Source organism: Trachypithecus francoisi, unplaced genomic scaffold (assembly GCF_009764315.1).
Source record: "Trachypithecus francoisi isolate TF-2019V2 unplaced genomic scaffold, Tfra_2.0 Lachesis_group11, whole genome shotgun sequence".
Taxonomy (NCBI): Eukaryota; Metazoa; Chordata; class Mammalia; order Primates; family Cercopithecidae; genus Trachypithecus; species Trachypithecus francoisi.
Window position 1 is genome coordinate 85,443,947 of NW_022681456.1, and position 24,657 is coordinate 85,468,603.

At 48.0% G+C, this 24,657-nt stretch overlaps 1 protein-coding gene across 2 annotated transcripts; it reads left to right on the forward strand.

Annotated features, from left to right (window-relative positions):
• The first annotated feature begins 1,851 nt into the window (after positions 1-1,851).
• Positions 1,852-24,597, forward strand: ARF3 (ADP ribosylation factor 3). Of its 2 annotated transcripts, none has more exons than XM_033222238.1 (5): positions 1,852-2,093; positions 19,594-19,835; positions 20,668-20,778; positions 20,999-21,123; positions 21,670-24,597. In XM_033222238.1, the coding sequence occupies exons 2-5, from the start codon at positions 19,688-19,690 to the stop codon at positions 21,829-21,831; spliced, it is 546 nt and encodes a 181-aa protein (XP_033078129.1). In that variant the 5' UTR covers positions 1,852-2,093; positions 19,594-19,687; the 3' UTR covers positions 21,832-24,597. The 2 variants fall into 2 exon arrangements, with proteins under 2 accessions (XP_033078129.1, XP_033078130.1); XM_033222239.1 differs by lacking the exon at positions 1,852-2,093 and adding an exon at positions 19,199-19,217.
• The last annotated feature ends 60 nt before the right edge of the window (positions 24,598-24,657 follow it).

Sequence of the window (24,657 nt, forward strand, 5' to 3'; positions counted from 1 at the left end):
CTCTACTAAAAATACAAAAACTTGGCCGGGCATGGTGGCACACACCTGTAGTCCCAGTTACTCGGGAGGCTGAGGCAGGAGAATTGCTTGAATCCGGGAGGCAGAGGTTGCAGTGAGCCAAGATTGTGCCACTGCACTCCAGCCTGGGTGACAGAGTGAGACTCCATCTCAAAAAACACAACAAAACAAAACAAAAAAACCCCCACAGAGATTAGCAGAGCAGCGGCCCTTAACAGCAGTGCCCAGGACAGATATAATTCCTTGTTATAAATAGGTTCCTTGTTATGCATCTCATCCCTTACCATCTTAAATTAAGGTCCCCTTGGCTTGACATTCTAGGATCATGTTATCAGGTTAACATAAGAGAGAAAACAGACTGGGTTAAGGGACTGGTAAGTGCATACACCAGGGATTGATGAGGACAAGGAGATCGACGTGTATGGCATCTACCAGCTTTTTGTTGTTGTTGTTGTTTTGAGACAGAGTCTTGCTCTGTCACCTAGGCTGGAGTGCAGTGGTACGATCTCGGCTCACTGCAACCTCCGCCTCCCAGGTTCAAGTGATTCTCTGGCCTCAGTTCAAGTAGCTGGGATTACAGGTGTGTGCCACCATGCCCAGCTAATTTTTGTATTTTCTGGTAGAGACAGGGTTTCACCACATGGGCCAGGATGGTCTCAAACTCCTGACCTTAAGTGATCTGCCCACTTCAGTCTGCCAAAGTGCTGGGATTACAAGTGTGAACACAGGGCCTGCCCCAGCTTAGTTCTTCTTGGAAGCAAGAAAACAAACAAACAAACAAAACCAACCAAGGAAATAAATTCCTAAGAGCAACAATTTTGGCTCAAGCCTTAGGGAAGAGCCGTATGTTCGTTCTCTTATACTGCTGTAAATGAGAAGAGAGGGCACTTAGAGAACCTTCCATTGGCCGGGCGCGGTGGCTCACGCCTGTAATCCCACCTACTCAGGAAGCTGAGGCAGGAGAATCGCTTGAACCCGGGAGGCAGAGGTTGCAGTGAGCCGAGATGGTGCCATTGCACTCCAGCCTGGGCGACAGAGCGAGATTCCGTCTCAAAAAAAAAAAAAAAGGAATCTTCTGTCCTTAGCATTATTAGTGCCCTTCTATCACAGCTATGATAGTTTCAAGGCAGTTCTGCATATCTAGAGGTGCAAAACGGAGTGTGAGGGAAGTAGGGGTAGGTAGGAAGCAAGAAATACGGGTGCAAAGTCCTTCACCTTTCCTTGGGATACTAAAATCCCTACTCATCTAGGCACACTTCCTCAAACCACACTTCTGAGTATTAGGCTTCCACTCTCCGTCTTTCAAGTTCCAACTTCTTAACTGGCCCAGAGTACAGCTGTTTTCCTTCAGCTTCTTAAGTTTATCACTCTCCTTCCTCTTCCTTATGGGAAAGGATCTCTTGATTCAGCCGCCAGAGTAATCTAGTCTCAGGAATAGTGAGCAACAACAATGGTGCAGTGAGAGATCCCAGGGGATTGCAGCTAGCCCAGATTAAGAAATAAAGATGGTCTGCCGAGGTAAGGCAGACCACAGAAACGACTGTTCGTTCACCCATATCCCGATGCTGGCTTTGCCCGAGGAGCCCCTGGGCCCCTCAGCCCAGCCGGTCTCCAACGCAGCCAACTTGCCGCCTCAGTCCTTAAATTCCAGGCACAACCCAGGAGCTTGGGATTCTCACCTCAGTCCTCACTGTCTCATCCCCATTCCCGGCTCCCGCCTCCGCCGCCCACAGCCCCTACACCGGCCTCCGCCCAGACTCTAGCTCCAGCGCCCTGCTGCCTGTGCTGCAGCCGCTGCCATGGTGATGGGTCTCGCGAGAACTGCCGCTTGCTACCGCGCAGCTCTCGCGCGATCGGGGAGGTGGGAAGTATCCCGGGCTGGGGGTGGGGGTACGCCGCACAGCTCCAGTAGCCGTCGCGGCTTCCGGTGCTAGGTGGAGGGAAGGAAGGAGGGAGCTGGGGAGCGGGCCAGGGCAGCAGCCGGACTGAAGTCGGCTTGGGGAGCCGGAGGGAGCGGAGCGGAACCTGCGGGGCGGAGGCGGCGGCCGCAGCGGCGCAGCTGATAGCAGGAACAGGTGAGAGGCTGGGAAGGGAAGGCGGGTCCCGGTAGAGAAGAGGCTTGGTCAGGGTGAGGGCTGAGGAGATAGAGCGCCTCCCGGGCCCCGCCCGGCACTGCTTGGCATGGGGCGGTGGTATCCTTCCCACCCGATAACTCAGAGTGGGGGCGTCTGGCCAGCTTTACGCCTGCCCCCGCATTTGAAGGACGCGGAGCTGGGGTGGGGGTGGGGGGCGCACACGGATTTGTCCTCTGCCTCGCACAAGGGGGCGACCTGGGCTGCAGTTAGGTTGTCGCCTGCAGGAGGTGGGCTGTTGAAGGGGAGGAAAACCGTCCGAGGAGAGGTAATGCGGGGGCGGTGATGGCTGTTTGTATCTTTTCTGTTAAAGGGCTAGGGAATGCTGCTTTCTTCTACTCCCTTTCCCTCCCCCACCTTAGCATAGGAGACCGGGGAGAAGCCTTGCTGTGGTTACACCCCCTCCCCCATCATAGGGCAGGGGTGCGTAGGGGGGTTGGGGGTTAGCCAACAGGGCAGGCTGCTGGTGTACCAACCACATGGGCGCTATTCTGATAGAGGTTGCGCTTTGGAGTCTAGGGAACCGCAGGTTGGGAAGAGGGCAGCAGGTGGGGAGAGGGTGGAGAGGAGGCAGGAGAAGGGGGAGGGGGATCTGATCTTCCTGGGAGAAGAGAGGTGGGGCCTTCCTCCCCAGGCGGAGCGGGGGCGGTCTCACAGGAGGAGGGAGCATCTTGTCACTGGCCGTGAGTTTGTGTCTTCCAATCCGCTTTCTTTCTTTAGGAAGTACCAGGATTCCCGGAACAGAAAATGGAGCCCTGGCTTACGCGAATCGTTTGAGGGGAGGAGGGGGAGTTGGGGAGGTGGAGTTCCTGTTAAAACGGGCCACTTGATAAGCAAAGTGGTAGCTGTTATTTTTGGGGAATTCCCTTCTTGATTGCATTAAGGCGGGTCTACATCTTTCCAGGCCAGGAGGAATGTGGTGGTGGAGGTGGAGGATTGTGGTATGTGATCAGGAGTGAGAAGAAATAGTAAGGCCATCCCGGTGAGGGAGAAGTGTAACCTAAAACCTGTCTCTGCTGTTGTTGGATTGGGTCACCCCTGGTCTATGGCATGAAAGTTTTATTGGGAGATGTGCTGCAAGAGTCTGATTGCTTGGGTCAGTGCAACAGGACAGAATCTAGTCGCTGCATGCCTCCTTCCCTGTCCTCAATCAGGTAGGTAGTAACAGTCTTTGCTGCCATTTTGTCTTGGGCTTCTTGTTGGGTTAGGTGTCTTCACTTGCCATGACTTGGGACATGGGACAGTGTTATGGGACAGTGGATTATCATAGCCCATTGGACTTGAATTTGAAAAACATGTCTGTAAAAGTTCATTCTAAGAAAAAAATAATCCATTAAGGTTCAGCTTTTCACAGAATGAATGATTGACCTTGGAAGGGCTCTCATGTATCACATATTCACATGTGTCCTGTTTCCCAGCATGGAATTATTACCTTGCATAGTTAGAAGTTTTATAGTTGTCTATCTTGCTTTTCCAAAGAGACTAGAAGCTTTTTGACTGCAGGAACTGGATTTCATCTCCTCTTCCACAATGCCCGTGCAAACAGTAGGTACCCATAATGAATTTAGAATGTGTTCACATAGAATGTGAATGGATAGCTTTCTAACTGTAGTTTAAGGAAAGGGCAAGAGATGACTTGGCTGTCAGCAGAAGTGCCTGGAGATAGCTTAGCAAGGGTACAAAGACCCTTAGCCTTTGTAATTAAGAAGTTTTGGTGTCTCTGCCTTCCTAAGAGGCACAGAATAGGCATAGATAATGGAAACTAAGACCCAAAAAGAGAAATACTACTAGAACACAGAGTCATTATCTGCAGTCCCAGATTTCCTGCTTCCCCATTGTGGGAAAAGGGGTCTCTCCATCAGACCTAAGTCCTTCAAAGTGTTATATATGAATTGGGATCCTGGAGAGTTTGGAAGAGGGACCAATGTATGTATATGTGTGGTGTCTGGCACAGAATTGGTACCAGTGAATGGTAACTGCTATTATACGGAATGCAAGTATAAAAGGAGAGCACACAGCAGACTGGAAAGAGTGGAAGTGAGTGAAATCGCACAAAGAGTCATATTGTAGCGTGTGTTCATCCACACTACTCTTTTACACTAGAGTCATAATAAGAGGAAGTGGACTCAGGATAGAGGGTGGGATTTATTGGTTAGAAGGAGAAACTTTTTAAAACCAGGTCAGTTAAAGCTGACTATGTAACCGAAGGAAATTGTAGAATCTGCTTCCCTATATACCTTTATTTTTATCCAACCAGGCTGGAGAGTAGGGATGTGATCATAACTCACTGCAGCCTCGAGCTGGGCTCAAGCCATCCTGCACTTCAGCTTCCCAAGTAGCTGGGACCACATGCGAGCGCCACCATGCCCAGCGAATTTTTTTTGCTTTTTGTAGAGATCTCACTATGTTGCTAGGGCTGGTCTCGCTCCTGGCTCCAATATATCCTCCCACCTTGGCCTCCCAAAGTGCTGAGATTACAAGCATGAACCACCATGCCTGACCTCTCCTCACCATTTTTATTGAGGTAAATTTAGAGGCAGAATGGTATAGCAATTAAGAGTGGATCTTGGAATCAGACAAAATTAGATGCAGATCCTGCTTCTGCTAATTACCAGTTGCATGTTCCTTGTAAAATTGCTTCTGTAAAGAAGGTAATGATACATGGTTTTCAAGAGAATTACTATTTTTTTGGTTGTCAGTAGAATTAAATGAGATAAATGTAAAGCACCTGGTATTATACAAAGCATATAGTAAGTACCAAATAACTGTTAGCTGCTATTAATAATCCATTATCATAATAGTAATAATATGAACACTCAGGGCTGCCTTAGAGGAAAAGAGGTTTACAAAAGAACAACTTGCTGCCTGAGGTGCTTGTGTAGAGGGATGATTGTTACCATGAATTTCTATGCTGGTTATAGGCTTATGAGCAGCGAAATATTTTTTCAGCATCAATATCACAGAGACAGCTCCTGCTGCCTGAGTGGGAGGTGAAGCTGGAGCAAGGCAGGGGCCCTGAACCATCAATTTGGATGTAGGGTGAAGACATGGGGGCACAAGAATAGTATTCATATTGGAAAAGTCAGTGTGACTCTGAGATAATGGTTCACTCTTCCAGAAAAGAACACCCTGGTGACCTAGGTCAGGGATTTAGACTCCTAGATCCCCTTATTTTAGGTCTCAGTCAGTATTTGAGGATCTTCGTTTAGTCCACTCTTTCCATTAAGTCCAATCTTTAAAAAATGTCTGCTTTTAGGCCGGGCGCGGTGGCTCAAGCCTGTAATCCCAGCACTTTGGGAGGCCGAGACGGGCGGATCACGAGGTCAGGAGATCGAGACCATCCTGGCTAACATGGTGAAACCCCGTCTCTACTAGAAATACAAAAAACTAGCCGGGCAAGGTGGCGGGCGCCTGTAGTCCCAGCTACTCGGGAGGCTGAGGCAGGAGAATGGCGTAATCCCGGGAGGCGGAGCTTGCAGTGAGCTGAGATCCGGCCACTGCACTCCAGCCTGGGCGGCAGAGCGAGACTCCGTCTCAAAAAAAAAAAAAAAAAAATGTCTGCTTTTGAGTATCTGTCTCAGAATATCATGGCCCAGAAATTGTGATATCTGTATAACTGTCTACTGTACCTTCTTCACTCCAATATCTGTTGCAAATACAGATAGAGTGCTAATAAAACTATTTGATAATTAAAAGACATGGGGAGCGTTTGGAAAGAGTCCCACAGATGTTCGAAGGCTTCATATTATAGTCAGGTAAAGAACTGACTAAAGTAGGGATTTCATGAATGTGTTAGAGCTTTGCCATGGACTTATGCAAAGGATCTGCCACACCACGTGGACCAGAAAGGAAATGGCTCAAGATGTTAGAGATCCACCATTATTACCATATTCCTGAAGAAAGTTGAGATGACTGGGTGTGGCAGGTCTCTTGGTACCTTTTAGTTCTCCCATTACTGCTGTAAGCCTGGTATAATCCTTCCTTTATTAGCTTATGCACAGGAGTGTCAAGCATGAATGTTTAAACTTCAGCATGAGCTTAAGATGCAGGAGAGCATTTGCTCTCTGTTGCAATGGTTTATGTCCTTTTTTTTTTTTAAAGCAGTCAAACCTTAAATAAAATTTTATTTGAATTCTAATACATAAAATGGACAAAAGTGGAGTTACTTTCTACTGGTGGTGGAAAGTGGGGGATGGAGTATAATTACACCTCCTCCTATGATCTCTCCACTCTTCAAGCAGAACCCTTGGGCTCTGAGGACATGGAAACCATTTCTTCAGTTTGTCAGATACAGGGAAAAGGATCAGAGACCACCTATAGAATACTGTCTTCCTCAACCCCACAAGTGTTTTGCCACCCTCAGTAGAACCGTTCTCAACACGCATGTCAGTCACTAGCTATAGGTCAGTCATTGGTGCTGGATGCTGGAGACGTGAAACATGAGTAAGGCAAAGAGCTCACAGTCTAGTGAGGTACTTTCCAGCCTTTTTCCCATCATGGTATACACAAAAAATGGTAATAGTGAGACTTGAAATCTGAGATGGTTGGCCCAAGGGCTCTAGCCACCCCAAGCCCTGCCTAGCCATCCAGTGGCTGATAGGATCAGTATCTCCAGCTGACCTGTAATGCACTCGAGGCACATTGGGCAGTTCCAGCTCTGGAAAGCAAAACAGGCAAACGTGAATACTGCAGCAAGTCCTAGAGTAAAAGTGTGTTTGGGATGCTGAGGGATCACAGATAACTCTTATATCCCAGGCAGGCAGTTCTCTGTTCTTCTGTGTCCTTAGGCTGCTCTGTATAATGGTTGGCCTTGTCCACATCATGTCTTCCTGTTTAAGCAGTTTACTGTCAGGTGCATCTTGACTTGCACAGTGGGACCAGTTTAAGGGCAGAAGATTATTAGGGGTCTAGGCTATTGATGGACTTTCGGTGATTTTGTAATTAAGAATGTACAGTGTTCTGGATATCCAAGACTGTAGAGGTGGTCATTGGATTGGTACAGCCATAGAATATCAGGAGCTGTAGTGGTTGTAAGCTGGTCAGATTCTAAGAATAAGGCAAGCTGAAATTTTTGGGTAGAGGGCAGTGCCACAGAATGTTCCAAAGAAACAAATGAGTCTAGTTTTTATCTCGTCAGTGTTTTATCTGGCTAGGGTTCTAAAACAGACCTTGTCCTCTGTTCTGACTCACTTGCTGAGGGTTGTCCGTGGTAAAAGCCTGACCCTTCCCAGGCATTTTGGGTCTCCATTAAACAGGGTGGTTCGGGATCCTTCTTCACTTCACAGCTGTGGCCTCCTTCAGGTTTGTGTGTCCTGGAGTCTTTTCCAGGATTGTTCTTTGACTAGATGGGAAGCTGGCGTAACAATTCTGGCCTGAGCCTAAAAATACCACAAACTGAGTTAATTGGGACTTATTTAGTTAGATATGTTTTAGTTTATGTCAAAACTGTAGCTTTGGATCCTCCCTCTTTTCTTTTGTATGTTCTATCCCCATTGGTGTCTATGATGTCTTGCTCTCTTGATTTCCCTTCTGCCCCTCTGGTTGCTTCTTGTTCTTTCCTGGCCTGCTTTTCTGCCCACTACTTTATTTATTTATTTTTTAATTAATTTTTTTTTGAGACGGAGTTTCGCTCTTGTTGCCCAGGCTGGAGTGCAATGGCACGATCTTGGCTCACAGCAACCTCCATCTCGTGGGTTCAAACCATTCTCCTGCCTTAGCCTATGGAGTAACTGGGATTACAGGCATGTGCCACCACGCCCGGCTAATTTAGTACTGTTAGTAGAGACGGGGTTTCTCCATGTTGCTCAGGCCGGTCTCGAACTCCCGACCTCAGGTGATCCGCCCATCTTGGCCTGCCAAAGTGCTAGGATTACAGGCATGAGCCACTGCACCTGGCCTATTTATTTTTTGTTTATTTGGGTTTTTTTTTTTTTTGAGGCGGAGTCTCGCTCTGTCGCCCAGGCTGGAGTGCAGTGGCCGGATCTCAGCTCACTGCAAGCTCCGCCTCCCGGGTTCACGCCATTCTCCTGCCTCAGCCTCCCGAATAGCTGGGACTACAGGCGCCCGCCACCTCGCCCGGCTAGTTTTTGTATTTTTAGTAGAGACGGGGTTTCACCATGTTAGCCAGGATGGTCTCGATCTCCTGACCTCGTGATCCGCCTGTCTCGGCCTCCCAAAGTGCTGGGATTACAGGCTTGAGCCACCGCGCCCGCGTTTTTTTTTTTTTTTTTGAGATGGAATTGCACTCTTGTCACCCAGGCTGGAGTGCAGTGGTGCAATCTTACCTCGATGCAACCTCCGTCCACCTCCTGGCTTCAAGCAATCCTCCAGTCTTGCCTCCTGAGTAGCTGGGATTATAGGAATGCCCCACCATGCCCAGCTAATTTTGTATTTTTAGTAGAGATTGGGTCTCACCATGTTGGCCAGGCTGGTCTCGAATTCCTGACCTCAGGTGATCCACCCACCTTGGCCTCCTAAAGTGCTGGGATTATAGCTGTGAGCCACTGTACCTGGCTGCCGCTACTTTAAATGTTGATATGTCAGGCAGGTTTCTGCCTTTGCCCTTTTCTCCTGTCTCACTGTGTACACTATCCCTAGATATTTCAGTTAGGATGTATTAGTTACAAAAATAGAAAACACATATGTGGCTAACAGGCTGAGAGGATTTATTAAATCATATAGCAAGACATCTAGTAGAAAGGCAGACATAGGCTGGGTGCCATGGCTCACGTCTGTAATCCCAACACTTTGAGAGGCTGAGGCGGGTGGATCACTTGAGGTCAGGAGGTCTCGAACTCCAATAAATACAAAAAATTAAATGGGCATGGTGGCAGGCGCCTGTAATCCCCCAGCTACTTGGGAGTCTGAGACAGGAGAATCGCTTGAACCCAGGAGGTGGAGGTTGCAGTGAGCCGAGATTGCACCATTGCACTCTAGCCTGGGCAACAAGAGCGAAAACTCCATCCCAAAAAAACAAAACAAAACAAGAAAAAAACAAAAAACGGCAGACACAAAAGAACACATATTGTACAATTCTACTTCTATGAAATACCTAGAGTAACAAATTCATAGAGACAGGAGAATGGTGGTTACCAGGGGCTACAGGGACAGGGGGATTGGGGAGCCTCTGTTTAACAGGTACAGTTTCAGTTTGGGAAGATTAAAAAGTTCAGGTGATGAGTAGTTGTGATAGTTACACTACAGTGTGAATGTACTTAACGCTACTGAATTGTATACTTGAAAATGATTAGAATGGTAAATTTTATGTGTATTTTACTATGATTTTTTTAAAAAAAGAAGCCAGCCGGGTACAGTGGCTCATGCCTGTAATCCCAGAACTTTGGGAGGCTGAGATGGGCAGATCACTTGAGCCCAGGAGTTTGAGACTAGCCTGGGCAACATGGCGAAACTTCAATTAAACAAAAATTAGCCAGGTGTGGTGGTGCATGCCTATAGTCCCAGCTGCTCCGGAGGCTGAAGTGGGAGGATTGCTCGAGCCTGGGAGGTGGAGGCTGCAGTGAGCCATGATCACGCCACTGAACTCCAGCGTGGGTGACAGAGCAAGACCCATCTCAAAAAACGAAAGAAGCCAGGCATAGTGGTGCATGCCTGTAGTCCCAGTTACTCAGGATTGCGTGAGCCCAAGAATTTGAGGATGTAATGCACCATGATGGCACCTGTGAATAGCCATCGTACTTCATCCTGGGCAACATAGTGAGATCCCATCTCTAAAAAAGAAAAAGTTTAATTTACCAGCTTGATATTGTCATTAAGGACCCAACTGAGTTTTTTCCGTTTTTCTGCCCTGATATCCTGGAGTTTTTAATGTCTGTCTCCTTTTCTTTATGGTCTCCAGATTATTGTAGCTTCTCATTCTTCTATATCATCAACATCCAAAGGCCGGACAAGAGAACATTGCCATAGGTCCTTTTCTAAGATTGAGGGGCCAGGCACAGTGGCTCACGCCTGTAATCCCAGTACTTTGGGAGGCTGAGGTGGGAGGATTGCTTGAGGTCAGGAGTTCGAGACCAGCCTGGGTAACATAATGAGACCTCGTATCTACAAAAAAACTGTAAAAATTAGCCAGGCATGGTGATGCACACCTGTAGTTCTAGCTACTTGGGAGGCTGAGGTGGGAGGATCTCTTGAGCCCAGGAGATGGAGGCTGCAGTGAGTCATGATCATGCCACTGCACTCTAGTCTGAGTGGTAGAGTGAGACTCTGTTTCTGAAAACAACAGTAATAATAAAAACAAACATGTTCACACTCAGATCTGTTCCTCTTGTATTTTCTTTCTCAAGAAATACCACCCAGTCCCTAGGCCAGAAACCTGGGAATCTTCTTTGATTATTCTACTCTTCTGCCTACATCTAAGCACTCATTAAATTCTGTCGATTCTACCATTTTGATGTTTCAAATCTGTCCTCTCCTCTCAATTTCCACCTCTAGTTAAGAACTTGTGATTTATCACCTGTATTACTATATCTCCTAAGCAGTCTCTGTGCCTCCAGTCTTTCCCCTTTCTAATTTACTCCTGAAACTTCTGCCAGAATGGTCTTTCTAAAGCACATTCCTGATCACATTACTCAGCGTGGCCTTTAAAGCCCTTCATGATCCAGTCCCTGCTTATCTCTCCAGCCCCATCCCTCATCATTTTCTTTCTTTCTTTTCTTTTTTTTTCTTTTGAAACCAAGTCTCGCTCTGTCACCTAAGCTGGAATGCAGTGATGTGATCTTGGCTCACTGTAATCCCTGCTTCCTTGGTTCAAGCAAGTCTCCTGCCTCAGCATCCTGAGTAGCTGGGATTACAGGCCCATGCCATCACACCTGGCTCATTTTTGTATTTTTAGTAGAGATGTGGTTTCACCATATTGACCAGGCTGATCTTGAACTCCTAACCTCAGATGATGCGCCCGCCTTGGCCTCCCAAAGTGCTGGAATTACAAGCGTGAGCCACCCCGCCCCTCCCTTCATCATTTCTTTTACCCACCGTGCTGTATCCAAATAAGCTACCTCACAGTTGCACCTGGCTTTGGCTAATAAAAAGTGCTATCTGGCTGGGCACAGTCGCTCAGGCCTGTAATCCCAGCACTTTGGGAGGCTATGGCGGGTGGATCACTTGAGGTCAGGAGTTCGAGACCAATCTGGCCGACATGATGAAACCCTAACTCTACTAAAAATACAAAAATTGGGCCGGGTGCAGTGGCTCAGGCCTGTAATCCTGGCACTTGGGAGGCCATGGACGGGTGGATCACAGGTCAGGATTTCAAGACCAGCCTGGCCAACGTGGTAAAACCCCATCTCTACAAAAACACACCTGGCATGATGGCAGGTGCCTGTAATCCCAGCTATTTGAGAGAAGTAGGAGATTTTTCCTGGGAGAATCACTTGAACCCAGGAGGTGAAGGTTATAGTGAGCCAAGATTGTGCCATTGCACCCCAGCCTGGGTGACAGAGCGAGACTCTGTCTCAAACAAACAAAAAAATTAGCCGGGTGTGGTGCTGGGTGCTTGTAACCCCAGCTACTTGGGTGACTGAGGCAGGAGAATCGCTTGAACCTGTGAGGCAGAGGTTGTGGTGAGCTGAGATTGCATCATCGCATGAGTAGCTGGGATTGCAGGGATTACAGTGCGCCATCATACCCGGCAAATTTTGTATTTTTAATAGAGACGGGGTTTCACCATGTTGGCCAGTCTGGTCTCAAAGTCCTGACCTCGGGTGATCCACCCGCCTCGACCTCCCAAAGTGCTGGGATTACAGGTGTGAGCCACCACACCTTGCCTGTAATCTTCACTTTAGGAGGCTGAGACTGGAGGATCGTTTGAAGTTAGAAGTTCGAGACCAACCTGGTCAACAAAGTGAGACTGTTATCTCTACCAAAAATAAAAATAAAAAAGTTAGCTGCGGCACGATGATTTGGGCCTGTAGGTCTAGCTACTGGGGAAGCTGAGGCAGTAGGATTGCTTGAGTCCAGGATTTGGATGCTGCAGTGAGCCTGGGTGACAGAGTGAGACCTCATCTCTTAAAAAAATATATATATATATATATATTTTTTTTTCAAGTGTTATCTGAAGCTTAGGTTTTTTTTTCTTTTTCTTTTTTTGAGACATTTTCTCTCACTCTGTCACCTGGGCTGGAGTGCAGTGGCGTGATCATGGCTCACTGCAGCCACAACTTCCTGGGCTCAGGTGATTTCTCTTGTCCCAGCCTCCTGAGTAGTTGGGACTACAGGTGCACACCACGACACCCAGCTAATTTTTTTTTCCCCCCGTAGTGACAGGCATTGGCCATGTTGCCCAGGCTGGCCTTGAACTCCTGGGCTCAGGCAATCTTCTTGCATCAGCCTCCCAAAGTGCTGGGATTACAGGTGTGTGCTGCTGCGCCTGGCTCAGTCTTTATGCCTTTGCACACACTTCCCCTGCCCAACTCCCTCTTTATTGTCTGATTACTTCCTTTTCTTCCTTTAGGAGCCAGCTCAGATATGACCTGAGAATTATGTTTCGGAATCACCATTTACCCTTCAATGTTGATTTACTGCTCCAGCTTTCTGTCCACATAATACTATGTGCTTACTCTACTCTTACTCTCACACTGTTTTGTAATCCTGTCTTTACTAGTCTTTTCCATTAAAGACTGAATTTCATGGCCGGGCACGGTGCTCACACATCCCAGCACTTTGGGAGGCCGACGCGGGCAGATCACGAGGTCAGGAGATCGAGACCATCCTGGCTAACACAGTGAAACCCCGTCTCTACTAAAAGTGCAAAAAAATTAGCTGGGCGTGGTGGCAGGTACCTGTAGTCCCAGCTACTCAGGAGGCTGAGGCAGGAGAATGGCATGAACCCGGGAGGCAGAGCTTGCAGTGAGCCGAGATTGCGCCACTGGACTCCAGCCTGGGCAACAGAGTGAGACTCGGTCTCAAAAAAAAAAAAAGACAGTTTCATGAAGGCAGAAACTGTCTCCCTCTCTGTATCCCTAGTTCAGTATGCTCAATAAATGTTTGATGAATGAGGCTGGATGCAGTGGCCCACGCCTGTAATCCCAGCACTTTGGGAGGCTGAGGCGGGCAGATCACAAGGTCAGGAGATGAAGACCATTCTGGCTAACCCGGTGAAATCCTGTCTCTACTAAAATTGCAAAAAATTAGCCAGGAGTGGTGGCACGTGCCTGTAGTCCCACCTACTCAGGAGGCTGAGGCAGGAGAAGCGCTTGAACCTGAGAGGCGGAGGTTGCAGTGAGCCAAGGTCGTGCCACTGCACTCCAGCCCGGGTGACAGAGCGAGAATGTCTCAAAAAAAAAAGGTTTGATGAATGGATGAAAGCTGGTATCAGAAGCTATTTCTTAACTTTGGGAAATCTTTAAGTCTAGTATGTATCGTTAAGATACTAATCTAGGAGTTCTTGTGTTCTGATTTCAGTGCTCTTGAGACAAAAACTTGGAGTTTACACAGGTCATAAGCCAGCTGCACCAAAAAAACTCAGTACAGGCTTACTCTGCTTTTGTTTCTTTAAATTTTATTGGTCTACTGGTTAGCTGTGCTAAAAATAGCATCTCTATTAGTGATATTTCAATTTGAAAATTATCTAAGAACAAAGCTGTTTTTACTGCACTCTGCCTGGCAGCAGAGGGTTTGGAGACCCTGGTCTTCCTTCCCCTGGACCCTGAAGAGGAGGAGGTCATGCCAGATCAGGAGTCCCCTCAGAGGTGTCTCATAGCACATTCTTGGATCATTCACTGGAATCAGGTAGAGGGAGTATGTGTGGCCGACTGGGATGTGTGACTCTCAAAAGCACCTGGAGATTGAGGCAGGCATGTTCCTGCAACATATGTAAGGAAAGATGGCTGAGTAGCCCGTTACAGCAACAGCCTGCTTCTCCTGGGGGGATGAGGTGGGGGCAGTGAGTTGTCCTTAAGTGAGGATATCCTTAGATGAGGCTTAAATCAGCTGATGTGCTTAACTGAATTCCTACAGTGTCCCACACAGATTGTACTAGAGCACGTATTTGGGTTCCTATTGTTTTTACCTGTGATAATAAAGTTTCTGACTGTAAAACAGAACCTGGAGATATCTTCTTGTTAATAGAGATGTTAGTACAGTCCATTTTTCATCTTGAGCCATTTGCTTTCAGTCTTAACTGCTGATTCTTGATATCCAACAGCCAGTGGAACCCTGGCATTTTGCCCTGTCAACACAGGAGTACCATCTGTGGTGAAAGAGTAACTATAGGCTATATAATACATGGAGAAACAATTCACGGTTTGTTGGCTTTGCCATTCTGCTTCTTAGTGCTTTTCTAGGAATGTATTGTGAAAGTGAGAATAGGCTATATAGCCAAAGATTTGTATTCATGGCACAAAGCTGAAAGCTGCTACCATCTTGGTGGTAGGGCAGCGTGCTCTCTGGTATTAGCAAGGGACAGGGAAAGCCAAGACAAGAAAGCCAGCATCCCCTTTGAAATGCTCATTTAAATCAAGCTCCAGATTATACTTAAAGAAAAGTCATGGCCAGATGTGGTGGGTCATGCCTGTTATCCCAGCACTTTGGGAGGCTGAGGCAGGCGAATTGCTTAAGGCCAGGAGTTTGACACCAGCCTGGCCAACATGGCAAAACCCCGTCTCTACTAAAAATATAAAAACTAGCAAGGTGTGGTGGCACATGCCTATAATCCCAGCTGCTTGGGAGGCTGAGGCACAAGAATCGCTTGAACTTGGGAGGCAGAGGTTGCAGTGAGCAACCTCTGCCTCTGCACTCCAGCCTGTGTGACAGAGCAAGACTCTGTCTCAAAAAAGTAATTAAATAAATGAAGAGGGAGAGTCATAACGTCCATTAGTTTCAAGGCCCTGGGCTTCGCCAGGGAGACACATGATAACTACTGGATGTTTATTTTTTGAGACGGAGTCTCACTGTTACACAGACTGGAGTGCAGTGGCGTGATCTTGGCTCACTGCAACTTCTGCTTCCTGGGTTCAAGTGATTCTTTTGCCTGAGCCTCTGGAGTAGCTGGGACTACAGGCATGTACCACCACGCCCAGCTAATTGTTTGTTTGTTTGTTTTCTTTTTGAGACGGAGTCTCACTGCTGTCTGCCTGGGTTGGAGTGGGATGGCATGATCTTGGCTCACTGCAACCTCCACCTCCCGGGTTCCAGCAATTCTCCTGACTCAGCCTCCTGAGTAGCTGAGATTACAGGCGCCCACCACCACGCCCGGCTAATTTTTTTTGTATTTTTAGTAGAGACAGGGTTCCACTGTATTAGCCAGGATGGTCTCGATCTCCTGACCTTATGATCCTTCTGCCTCGCCCTCCCAAAGTGCTGGGATTACAGGCGTGAGCCACTGCACCTGGCCAATTTTTGTGTTTTTAATAGAGACAGGGTTTCACCATGTTGGCCAGGCTGGTCTCGAACTCCTGACCTCAGGTGATCCACCCACCTCAGCCTCCCAAAGTGCTGGGATTATAGGTGTGAACCACCGTGTCTGGCCTTTTTTTTTTTTGAGACGGAGTCTCCCTCTGTCGCCCAGGCTGGAGTGCAGCGGCGTGATCTCAGCTTACTGCAGCCTCTGCCTCCCGGATTCAAGCAGTTCTCCTGCCTCGGCTTCCTGATTACAGGCGCGCACCACCACGCCCAGCTAATTTTTGTATTTTTAATAGAGATGGGGCTTCGCCATGTTGGCCAGGCTGGTGTCAAACTCCCAACCTCAGGTGATACGCCCACCTCAGCCTCCCAAAGTGCTGGGATTACAGGCATGAGCCACCATGCCTGACCAGCTGTTTAGATATTTTATCAGGTATTCATCAGTCCCACTGTATATTAAATGGCAAGAGAGAATCCCACCAATTCTAGTCTTCTAGTCCTTTTATGTTGTTCCCAAACCAGTCCTGGGTCAAATATATGTGGAAAATGGCTGAGAATGGACAGGATAGCTAAGCAACTCTCTGTGCATTACATAGAGATACCAAATCCTACTGGACAGAAGAAATGATATAAGGACATCCTCAGATGAAGCTTAAATCTGCCAATGTGCTTAACTGAACTCCCACAGTGGACTTCGCACTAGAGGGAGGACAGATTCAAAATAAGTAGACATGGTCTTTGCCCATAGGGAATACACAGTTTAGTGGGGGAGACAGTAAATACACAGACTTACAAAAGAAGAAAAACTCCACAAGGTAGTAAGTGCCACATTGAGTGGTTAAGATCATTCAAAGTAAGACCTTGATATGGCACGCCAGGAAATAGAAACAGGTGTAACACTGGGATCAGCTTTTGAACCAGGACTTCAGCATGACAGCCTAGCAAAGAAGAAGATCAAAGGACAGTGTACCCGTGTTCTGGGGCAAGGCATGTTGACTACTTACATCTTTTTCAGCCACCACTATACTCACAGTTGGTAAGCATTTAATCAGCAATAGTTTTAGTCATAAAGGACAGCGAGATAAATGTGTGGCATAAATTTAATTCAGAATCTGGGCCAAAGCCTGATACCAAACCTTTAAAGCAAAGGGTCATCTGAAGCTGAAGGAAAGGCTCCCTGAGCAAGAGGCAGAGTAAAGACTAGGAAGACTTGGGGATGGTTTAAATTTCATGAGGTGTTAGTAGTATAACCAAAAACCACACTACTACAAATTGCCAAGGTTGGTGAGAGCTGTTCTTAGCTGGGTAGGTCCCTCAGGAGTCCTCAGGAATCTGTCTACCTGGGTGGGTTGAGACAGAAAGAGTAGAGAGGAAGGCTAGCGGGTGGCTTGGCTGAAGTTGAACCCTAAGGTTGAGCTAGCCCTTCTTCCCGGTGTGTGAACCCTCTAGGTCAAGGGTAGGGCTCATCTGGGGAACCTACTGAGAGTGCCACGCCTGGCTCATTAGTGGCTGTCTGGGGAGGCCTTTTGAAGATGAAACACTTCATAAGCACTCATTGTTTCTGTTTTTTTGGACAAACTAGTACTTTGGTCTTCAGGGACTGTTGATCTGGCTCAGTTGCACTAGTCTGGAATTTGCTGCAAACTGAGAAGGGTGGTAGGGGGAAATGTCAGAAGTTTTGTAAAAACAACCAAACTCCCACCAAACCCCCATGCTTGTAAATAGGATTCCTCCCCGTCCACCTTTCACATTCTTGGGTTTGGGCGCACTTTGTCTTGACCTGTCCCTTTGGCTGCTGTGTTTGGGGTGTGTGTGTGTCTCTGGTTCCCAGACTCTAGAGAATGCCAGCAGCTGGCATATGGTGATTGCTGAATAAGCTGCCCGCTGACACATGCCTCCTGCAGGCACAGAGAACTGGCTTGTATGGGTGATTCTGAATCCTCATTTTATTATTGTTTCAAAGATGCATTTCTGTGGCTATCCTGTGCCATAGAGAAGAGAGAAAAGAAGAAAGGAAATGAATGAGTGAATCTGATTCTGTCTGTTGGGGCAATGGCTGGGGTGAACAGATAGACATATTGTACCTTCCTAATGATTCTTTTGGTCCTGTTCATCCTTTCAGCAGGTATTTGTTGTTGTTGTTGTTGCAGTTGTTGTTATTATTATTATTATTTTGAGATGGATTCTTGCCCTGTCACCAAGGCTAGAGTGCAGTGGCGTGATCTCAGCTCACTGCAACCTCCACCTCCCGGGTTCAAGTGATTCTCGTGCCTCAGCCTCCTGAGTAGCTGGGACTAAACAGGAGTATGCCACCATGCCTGGCTAATATTTGTATTTTTAGTAGGGACAGGGTTTTACCATGTTGGCCAGGCTGTTCTCAAACTCCTGACTTCAGGTGATCCACCTGCCTCGGCCTCCCAAAGGGCTGGGATTACAGGCGTGAGCCACCGTGCTCGGCCTCAGCAGATATTTGTTACGTGCCTACTATATACCAGGCATAGCATCCAATCTGAGTGAGCTGTCAGTAAAGTCAGTAGAGACCCTGGGGGTTAGTTCAGTTTTTCATCTACTGTGTCCTTGGCACTATTCTTGGTACTGGAGACAGAGCAGTGAACAAAACACATAAGGAGCTGATATCTTAGGTAGAATAAAACAATCAGCAAGAAATAAACATATAATGTGTCAGGTGGTGATAAATGTTATGAATAAAAGTGGGATAAATGGGGTAGAGAGTGGTGTGTGTCTGTGTGTGTGTGTTATACAGGTGGTTGTGGGAGGCCTCTTTGGTAGGAGACATTGGAACAGACAGGTAACTGAAGGGGGTGAAGGAGTAATCCATGATGGCTATCTGGGTGAGAAGCATTCCAGGCAGAGGTGATAGCAAATATGAAAGCTTTGGACCAGGCATGGTAGCTCATGCTTGTAATCCCAGTGCCCTGGGAGGCTAAGGCAGGAGGATTGCTTGAACCCAGGAGTTTGAGACCACCCTGGGCAACATGGTAAGACCTCGCCTCTTTAAAAAAAAAAAAAAAAAAAAGCTTTGAGGCAGGAAAGGAAAGTGTTGGGGAATTGGAGTGGAGTAAGCAGAGAGTGAGTAGTGATCTTGTGACAGAAGTAGGGGAGTGGAGGTCATGTAGGACCCTGTAAGCCATGGTTTGGGCCTTGGGTTTTACTGAAAAGGAGCCATGAAGCCACTAGAGGGTTTTGAACAAAGGAATCATATGACCCGAGTTTGATTTTAAAACCACTCTAGATGCTATATGGAGATTAGGCCAAAAGGCTTAGGGAAGAAGCAGAGAACCAGTGAGATGACTGCCTCATTGCAGCGACCATGTGGGACAGCCCCTTCCTTGAATGGGCCACAGTGAGCCAAGGATGCACCTAGCTGAGGAGTAAAGGGGTAACCCCGCCGTACCCCACCTCTCTACTCCCAGTGCACTGTTGTTTGAACAGGGCACAACATTAGCAGTTGGCATTTCGCAGAGAGTAAAGGATCAGCCTCTTTTAGGATTGCGGCTTTCTTATTCCTCAATTTATTTTGGTGTGGAAGAAAGATGGAGTTGCAGAAATATAGGACGGGAAGAGGCAGAGTCTCTTGATTAGAGGAGAGAGCATAAACCTTGGGAAACTGGCAAGCCTGAACCTTGTCGGGAGTCACAGAGAGCCACTCCTCATTCCACTCCCTCCTCTTCCACCCTTGCCAGAAGTCTCAGGGTAAGTAAGGTTAGGGGAGGGAGGGGCATTAATGATCTTGCAATGCCTTGGGGTGTAGGGTAGAACAGCAGAACTGAAGGGACTTCAGAAATCATCTAGTTCAGTCCCCCTTCCATTTACAGGTGCACATATGGAAAAGTGAAGTAACTTGCCCAGAGTCACATGGTTAGATTACTGGCAGAGCAGGGATCCTTAGTGTTTACTGCTTTGTCTCTGTTCCCAAAGACTCAGTATGTTAAGTGGGCCTTGGTATTTATAGTCCCCTCAGACTCTCGGTTTGTCATGAATGAACTCTAGCCATGACCTTGGGAAATTCTAATTACTTGGAAGTCCTGACAAGCAAATGATGGTATGATTTTACATTTCCTTTGTCTAGGATCAGGTCTTCCATACCAGGAACCAGGCCAAAACCAGACTGCCACTGCCCCCTACTTGGGCCCCACTGTCCCCGGAAAGCAGTTGCTGTGATCATGGGCAATATCTTTGGAAACCTTCTCAAGAGCCTGATTGGGAAGAAGGAGATGCGCATCCTGATGGTGGGCCTGGATGCCGCAGGAAAGACCACCATCCTATACAAGCTGAAACTGGGGGAGATCGTCACCACCATCCCTACCATTGGTAAGAGCAGAGCTTGGATGTGGGCTTTCATGCCGGCAGCTGAGGCAGGGCAGGGACCTATTCCTGGTTCCCCCACCTGGCCTCTTCTCCCCAGGCAAGTCCATACAATTTGTGGGGTCAGAAAAGAGGGGGGTGTTGTTTAGCTTACTAGCAGGTGCTGGGGCTGCTGTTTGCCCACCTAACCTGGCTCTCCCTGATGCGGGAACTTCCATGGCCTGGCACTCAACAGTTGCCCTCAGGCATGGAGTTGGCTTTTTCTCTGTGTTTGGAAAGCAGGTGAACGGCTTTGATGTTCCTGCCAAAGGCTTGAAATTGCTTGGGTTTAGATCTTTGGTGGCCAATCTTGGTTACAGTCTGCTGAAGGGAGGGAGAACATTGCCATGTAGTAGGGGCTCCAGTCAGCATTCTCAGCTGGCTCTGCCTTTGGGGCTCCAGGATGCCAGCTTACTTCCCTTTCTTCACTCTGCCTCTCAGGCCCCACATCTTAGCTGAGGCCGACTCTGGTAGCCAAAGTACCAGAGTAGGGCTGAGTCATTTTGTAGGAGAGAGCACCAAAGACTCAGTGGAAAAGTCAGGAAAGTTGGCCCACGTTACCCAAGCAACTGTGAACCTCTCGACTCACTTTCCTCATCCTCTTCGACTTCTCTTCGGTTTTCATTTTGGCCTTCAGGCTGCTAGGTTAACGATTACCAGGTCTAAGGAAGCCTTAGCTTTTTTTCCATTGTTGGTGTCATGGCTACCACTGGGAGAAAGCAGAACCAAACTCATTGTGGTGGTGTTTGCGGGGCTAGTGTTTGAGGCCAAGTGGCCATTGCCTGTTTTTTTCCCAAAGGATTCAATGTGGAGACAGTGGAGTATAAGAACATCAGCTTCACAGTGTGGGATGTGGGTGGCCAGGACAAGATTCGGCCCCTCTGGAGACACTACTTCCAGAATACCCAAGGTATGCCTAGGCCTAGCATGGGTTGGTTGGGTGTGAGCAGAGAGTGTGGCTGTCTTTCTTGTTTATGGGTGGCCAACTGTTACCCTACTGCAGCTCCTGGGGGCAGAAGAAAGGGAGGAAAGGGAGCAAATATTTGGAGGGTGTCAGGCAGGTGTTGTCTTTTTGTTGGGGGGAGGGGGTTACCTGTCATCTTAGTGCAGCCCATGCTCTGCCTCCCTAGGCTTGATATTTGTGGTCGACAGCAATGATCGGGAGCGAGTAAATGAGGCCCGGGAAGAGCTGATGAGAATGCTGGCGGAGGATGAGCTCCGGGATGCTGTACTCCTTGTCTTTGCAAACAAACAGGTGAGACTTCTTCCCACCCCAAAATCTGGGAGACAGCAAACTGGCTGTGGAAATTGTTGGGTCTTGGGCCTATTATACGGTAAACCCTTTTAGTATGCTCTCAATTTTAGAAGTGTGGGAAATTGAGCAGTTGGCTTCTTTATGCCCCTCTTCTTGTGCCCCACCCCAGCTTTATTTAGCAACATTGCAGTCCTCACGGATTGCCTCAAATCTTTCTTTCATCTTGCCTATTATCTACTTTAGGTGAATTGGCCTCACTCCTGCTGTCAGACAGACCTGATTCTTTGGTCAGTTTGAATCACGTCTCTTGCTTCCCCACCAATCTCGTATTTGGTTTCCAATTCCTCAGTACAGTGACTGCTAGTGCCTTGGATCTTGGGTTCTAGGGTGACTAAATCCAAAGTAGCTCCTTAGGATCTTGTTCTGGGTTTCCTAAAATAAAGGAGGAGGGGAAGGTGCTGGTACACATTTCTTTGGTAGATGGGTGTTCTAGAAGCCTTTAAAAAATCCTGAGGCTTCTTTTTGTGTGTCTCCCACGTGCTCCAGGATCTGCCTAATGCTATGAATGCTGCTGAGATCACAGACAAGCTGGGCCTGCATTCCCTTCGTCACCGTAACTGGTACATTCAGGCCACCTGTGCCACCAGCGGGGACGGGCTGTACGAAGGCCTGGACTGGCTGGCCAATCAGCTCAAAAACAAGAAGTGAGAGCCAGACAGCCCTAACCAAGCACCCCACCCACCCCTGACATACCTGCTGTCACCCTGCCCCAGTCCTACCCCTTCCTCTCCATTGCAAGTGTGGCCAGGGCCCTGGGTATCATGTCCGCATGCCCAGCAAGAGCCTTGCCTCCCCTGCTTCCCCTCCTTTTACCTGTCCACCTATATGACCAATCCCTAATTGCTGTCCTGATGATGAGTCATTCCAATTTACTGGATTTTAAACAAAAACAAAGTTGTTATGGTTTCATGGGGTGGCCCCTCTCTCTCTCACCCTCTGGGTTTTGGGAGGTCGAGTGGGGTATTCTCTTTGTTTGGCAGTGGTTGCTGTCCTCTTGGCATCTGAGTCCTTTCCCTGTCCCCACAAGCCCTTCTACTCCGTTTGTCTTTCCTTCGCCACTCTCTCCCTGTTCTACATGGAAATTGCACGGGCCTCTCTGTGTTTGCGTGCATGTGTGCGCCTGTATATACATGTATAGAGAGATATATTTGTGGGGGCCGGGGGGAGCGGGGAGGGGGTGGAGTTAAGCTCAGGGCTTGCAGCCAGGACACTGCCCACTGGAGCCTGTCATCTGCCCCTTTCGTGTTGGTGAGATTAAGGGAAGAAGGTGGGAGGGCATTAGTCAGGCCAGACTACCCCAGTCTTTGACTGGTTACCCACCTCTCTACAGTTAGGTTTTTCTGGATGATAGGACAGATGATGGATTCTCCACCACCATTTTCCTTATACTCCTCTCTCCACCCTTAAGACTGGAGGGTGGCATTTATCTCTAGATGACTGTTCCCAAGGAGATGCCACTGTGCTCTGCCTTATTGTTGGGAAGGAGAGAGGAACCCACTCACTCTTATCAGCTTAGAGTGTTCAACTGATCCTTCCCCACCATCCTCAGATCTTTTCCTCTGGAGCTTGACTAGGGGGTGGGGATGGCAAGTCTGTGGTGTGTGTTAGGGACCCAGGGCATTGGGGGAAGGGAGACAAAGGCCTCAGGCTTTCCATCTTCATTCTCTTTTGTTATTAGGAGGTGAGGCATGGATCAGTCCCATTACTGCCTTCCAGTGCCCCACCACCCTTCGATCTTGGGTGCTGGATGGTTCATCTGTCCTTGGTCAGTTTTCTCACCCTAGTACTCCTGTTGGCCTGACCAGGGCTACTGGGTGTTCTAATGAGGAGCTGGGAAGTGGGGTGACATAGCTGACCTTAGTATCAACCCCCCTCTTCTCTAATTCTTGTTTTCTAGTCCAGGATGTGCTAAAGGATGAAGATGTTCTATTGTTTCCAGGCCCTCAGACCATCCTTGCTGTCCCTTTACCCTCCATGCCCCTGCCCTCCTCACCCACTTCTCATAAATGGATCTGGGGGTTAGAGTGGAGGAAATAAAATCCTGAAGTGGTTGTCAGTGCTTGTGGAATGCAGTGGTCTTCAGGGTTCTCGCCACATTATTATGTAGTTGTTCAGAAGTTGCTGCTATTGCATCTCTCTGTCTGCAGGGGGCACTTGTCCCTGAGTTCCTGGCCTGGGTCCTGACTTTTGTAGTTTCTGTGAAGACGTGGCTGTCCTGTGGGCTTCTGTGTGTGCTGGCTGCGCCCTGAGCTCCCAGACAGCTGTCCATAACTTTTCTGTGAAGGTCAGGGCCCAGGGCCCCCCACAGCATAGCTGAGAGATCCCTTCCCAGTAGGGCTGTCCCAAGCCCCACTCCATGAGGCCAGGTTTCCTGGCTACTTTTATCGATAGCAGGTGGATCAATACTAGTAACCCCATCCAAGATTGAACTGTGAAAGAGAGGTTCCAGGGGTATCTCCCTCAGTGCCAGTTACTTATCGATGTGTTACCCACGATGCAGCAGGTGTGTGCAGGTATCTTGCTCTCTAGGCCTGTGTGTGTGTGTGTGTGTGTGGTGTGTGTGTGTGTGTGTGTGTGTGTATGGGCGTGGGTGTGGCTGTGTTTGTGTGTGGTGTTTGTGTGGGGGGGTGTTGGAGATTCTATTTCATTTAAAAATGTATTCATTACCATGGCCCCACAGATGCTTCCCTCCATACTTTTTATTTGCTCTATTTCCTCAGATTTATTTTGTCCTGCCCCATTGCCTCTCCTTCCCTGAACTCTTTCCTTTTCAATCTCAACTCATTCACTGCTGTTGCTTGTTTGCCCTTTTCCATGTATTTTTTCCTACTTAGGATTTTCCACTCTATCTTTGTGGTTCATGAGGACTTTGCCTCTTCTCCTGCCTCATTCTCTGACTTTCTCTAGTTAGATGCCAGTCCTAAATAGGTTTTCCTCACTTCAGGCCTCACCCCTCACCTTATTTTTGGGGGGCTCCAGGGACCAATCTGGGGCTGAAAATGTTAGGAGGTTACCTTGGTGCTGCCCCAGATCTGTCCAGCAGGGAGCAGTAAGTGATCTTGGTAGTATCCCTGGCTACTAAGCCCTTGGCAGGGGTGGTCCTTTCTACATTCCCATTCACTTAACAGCTCTTTTGGGATTGGGTGTTTCATTCCATTTCTTCCCACTCCCTCTCCTCTCCTCTGGTAGGTTTAATTTTATGCTTTCCCTGATTCCAGCTTCCTGCTTCCTGAGGACTCCCCGCTCCCCCCACCCCAAAGTTTGTCTGTGGTGGTATAGTGGTAACTGCAGTTCCTTCTCTGGAATGTAGACTGTATATGTTTAATAACTCACCTTCTCTATCCTTGCTCAAAATGTGGGATAACACGATGACTGTGACCCTGGTTGGAAATTAAACTTGTTTTATGCAGCTTTGGAGCAGACCTTCATCTTTGCTGTGCAGCAGCCGTGGGACAGTGGTTTCATGTGAGGGGA

Bases quoted from the DNA above. Each gene is read 5' to 3' on its own strand.
- ARF3 (XM_033222238.1), top strand. From the start codon at position 19,688: ATGGGCAATATCTTTGGAAACCTTCTCAAGAGCCTGATTGGGAAGAAG. The intron at 20,779-20,998 runs GTATGCCTAGGC...CTGCCTCCCTAG, and splicing joins CTACTTCCAGAATACCCAAG to GCTTGATATTTGTGGTCGAC. The intron at 21,124-21,669 runs GTGAGACTTCTT...CACGTGCTCCAG, and splicing joins TTGTCTTTGCAAACAAACAG to GATCTGCCTAATGCTATGAA.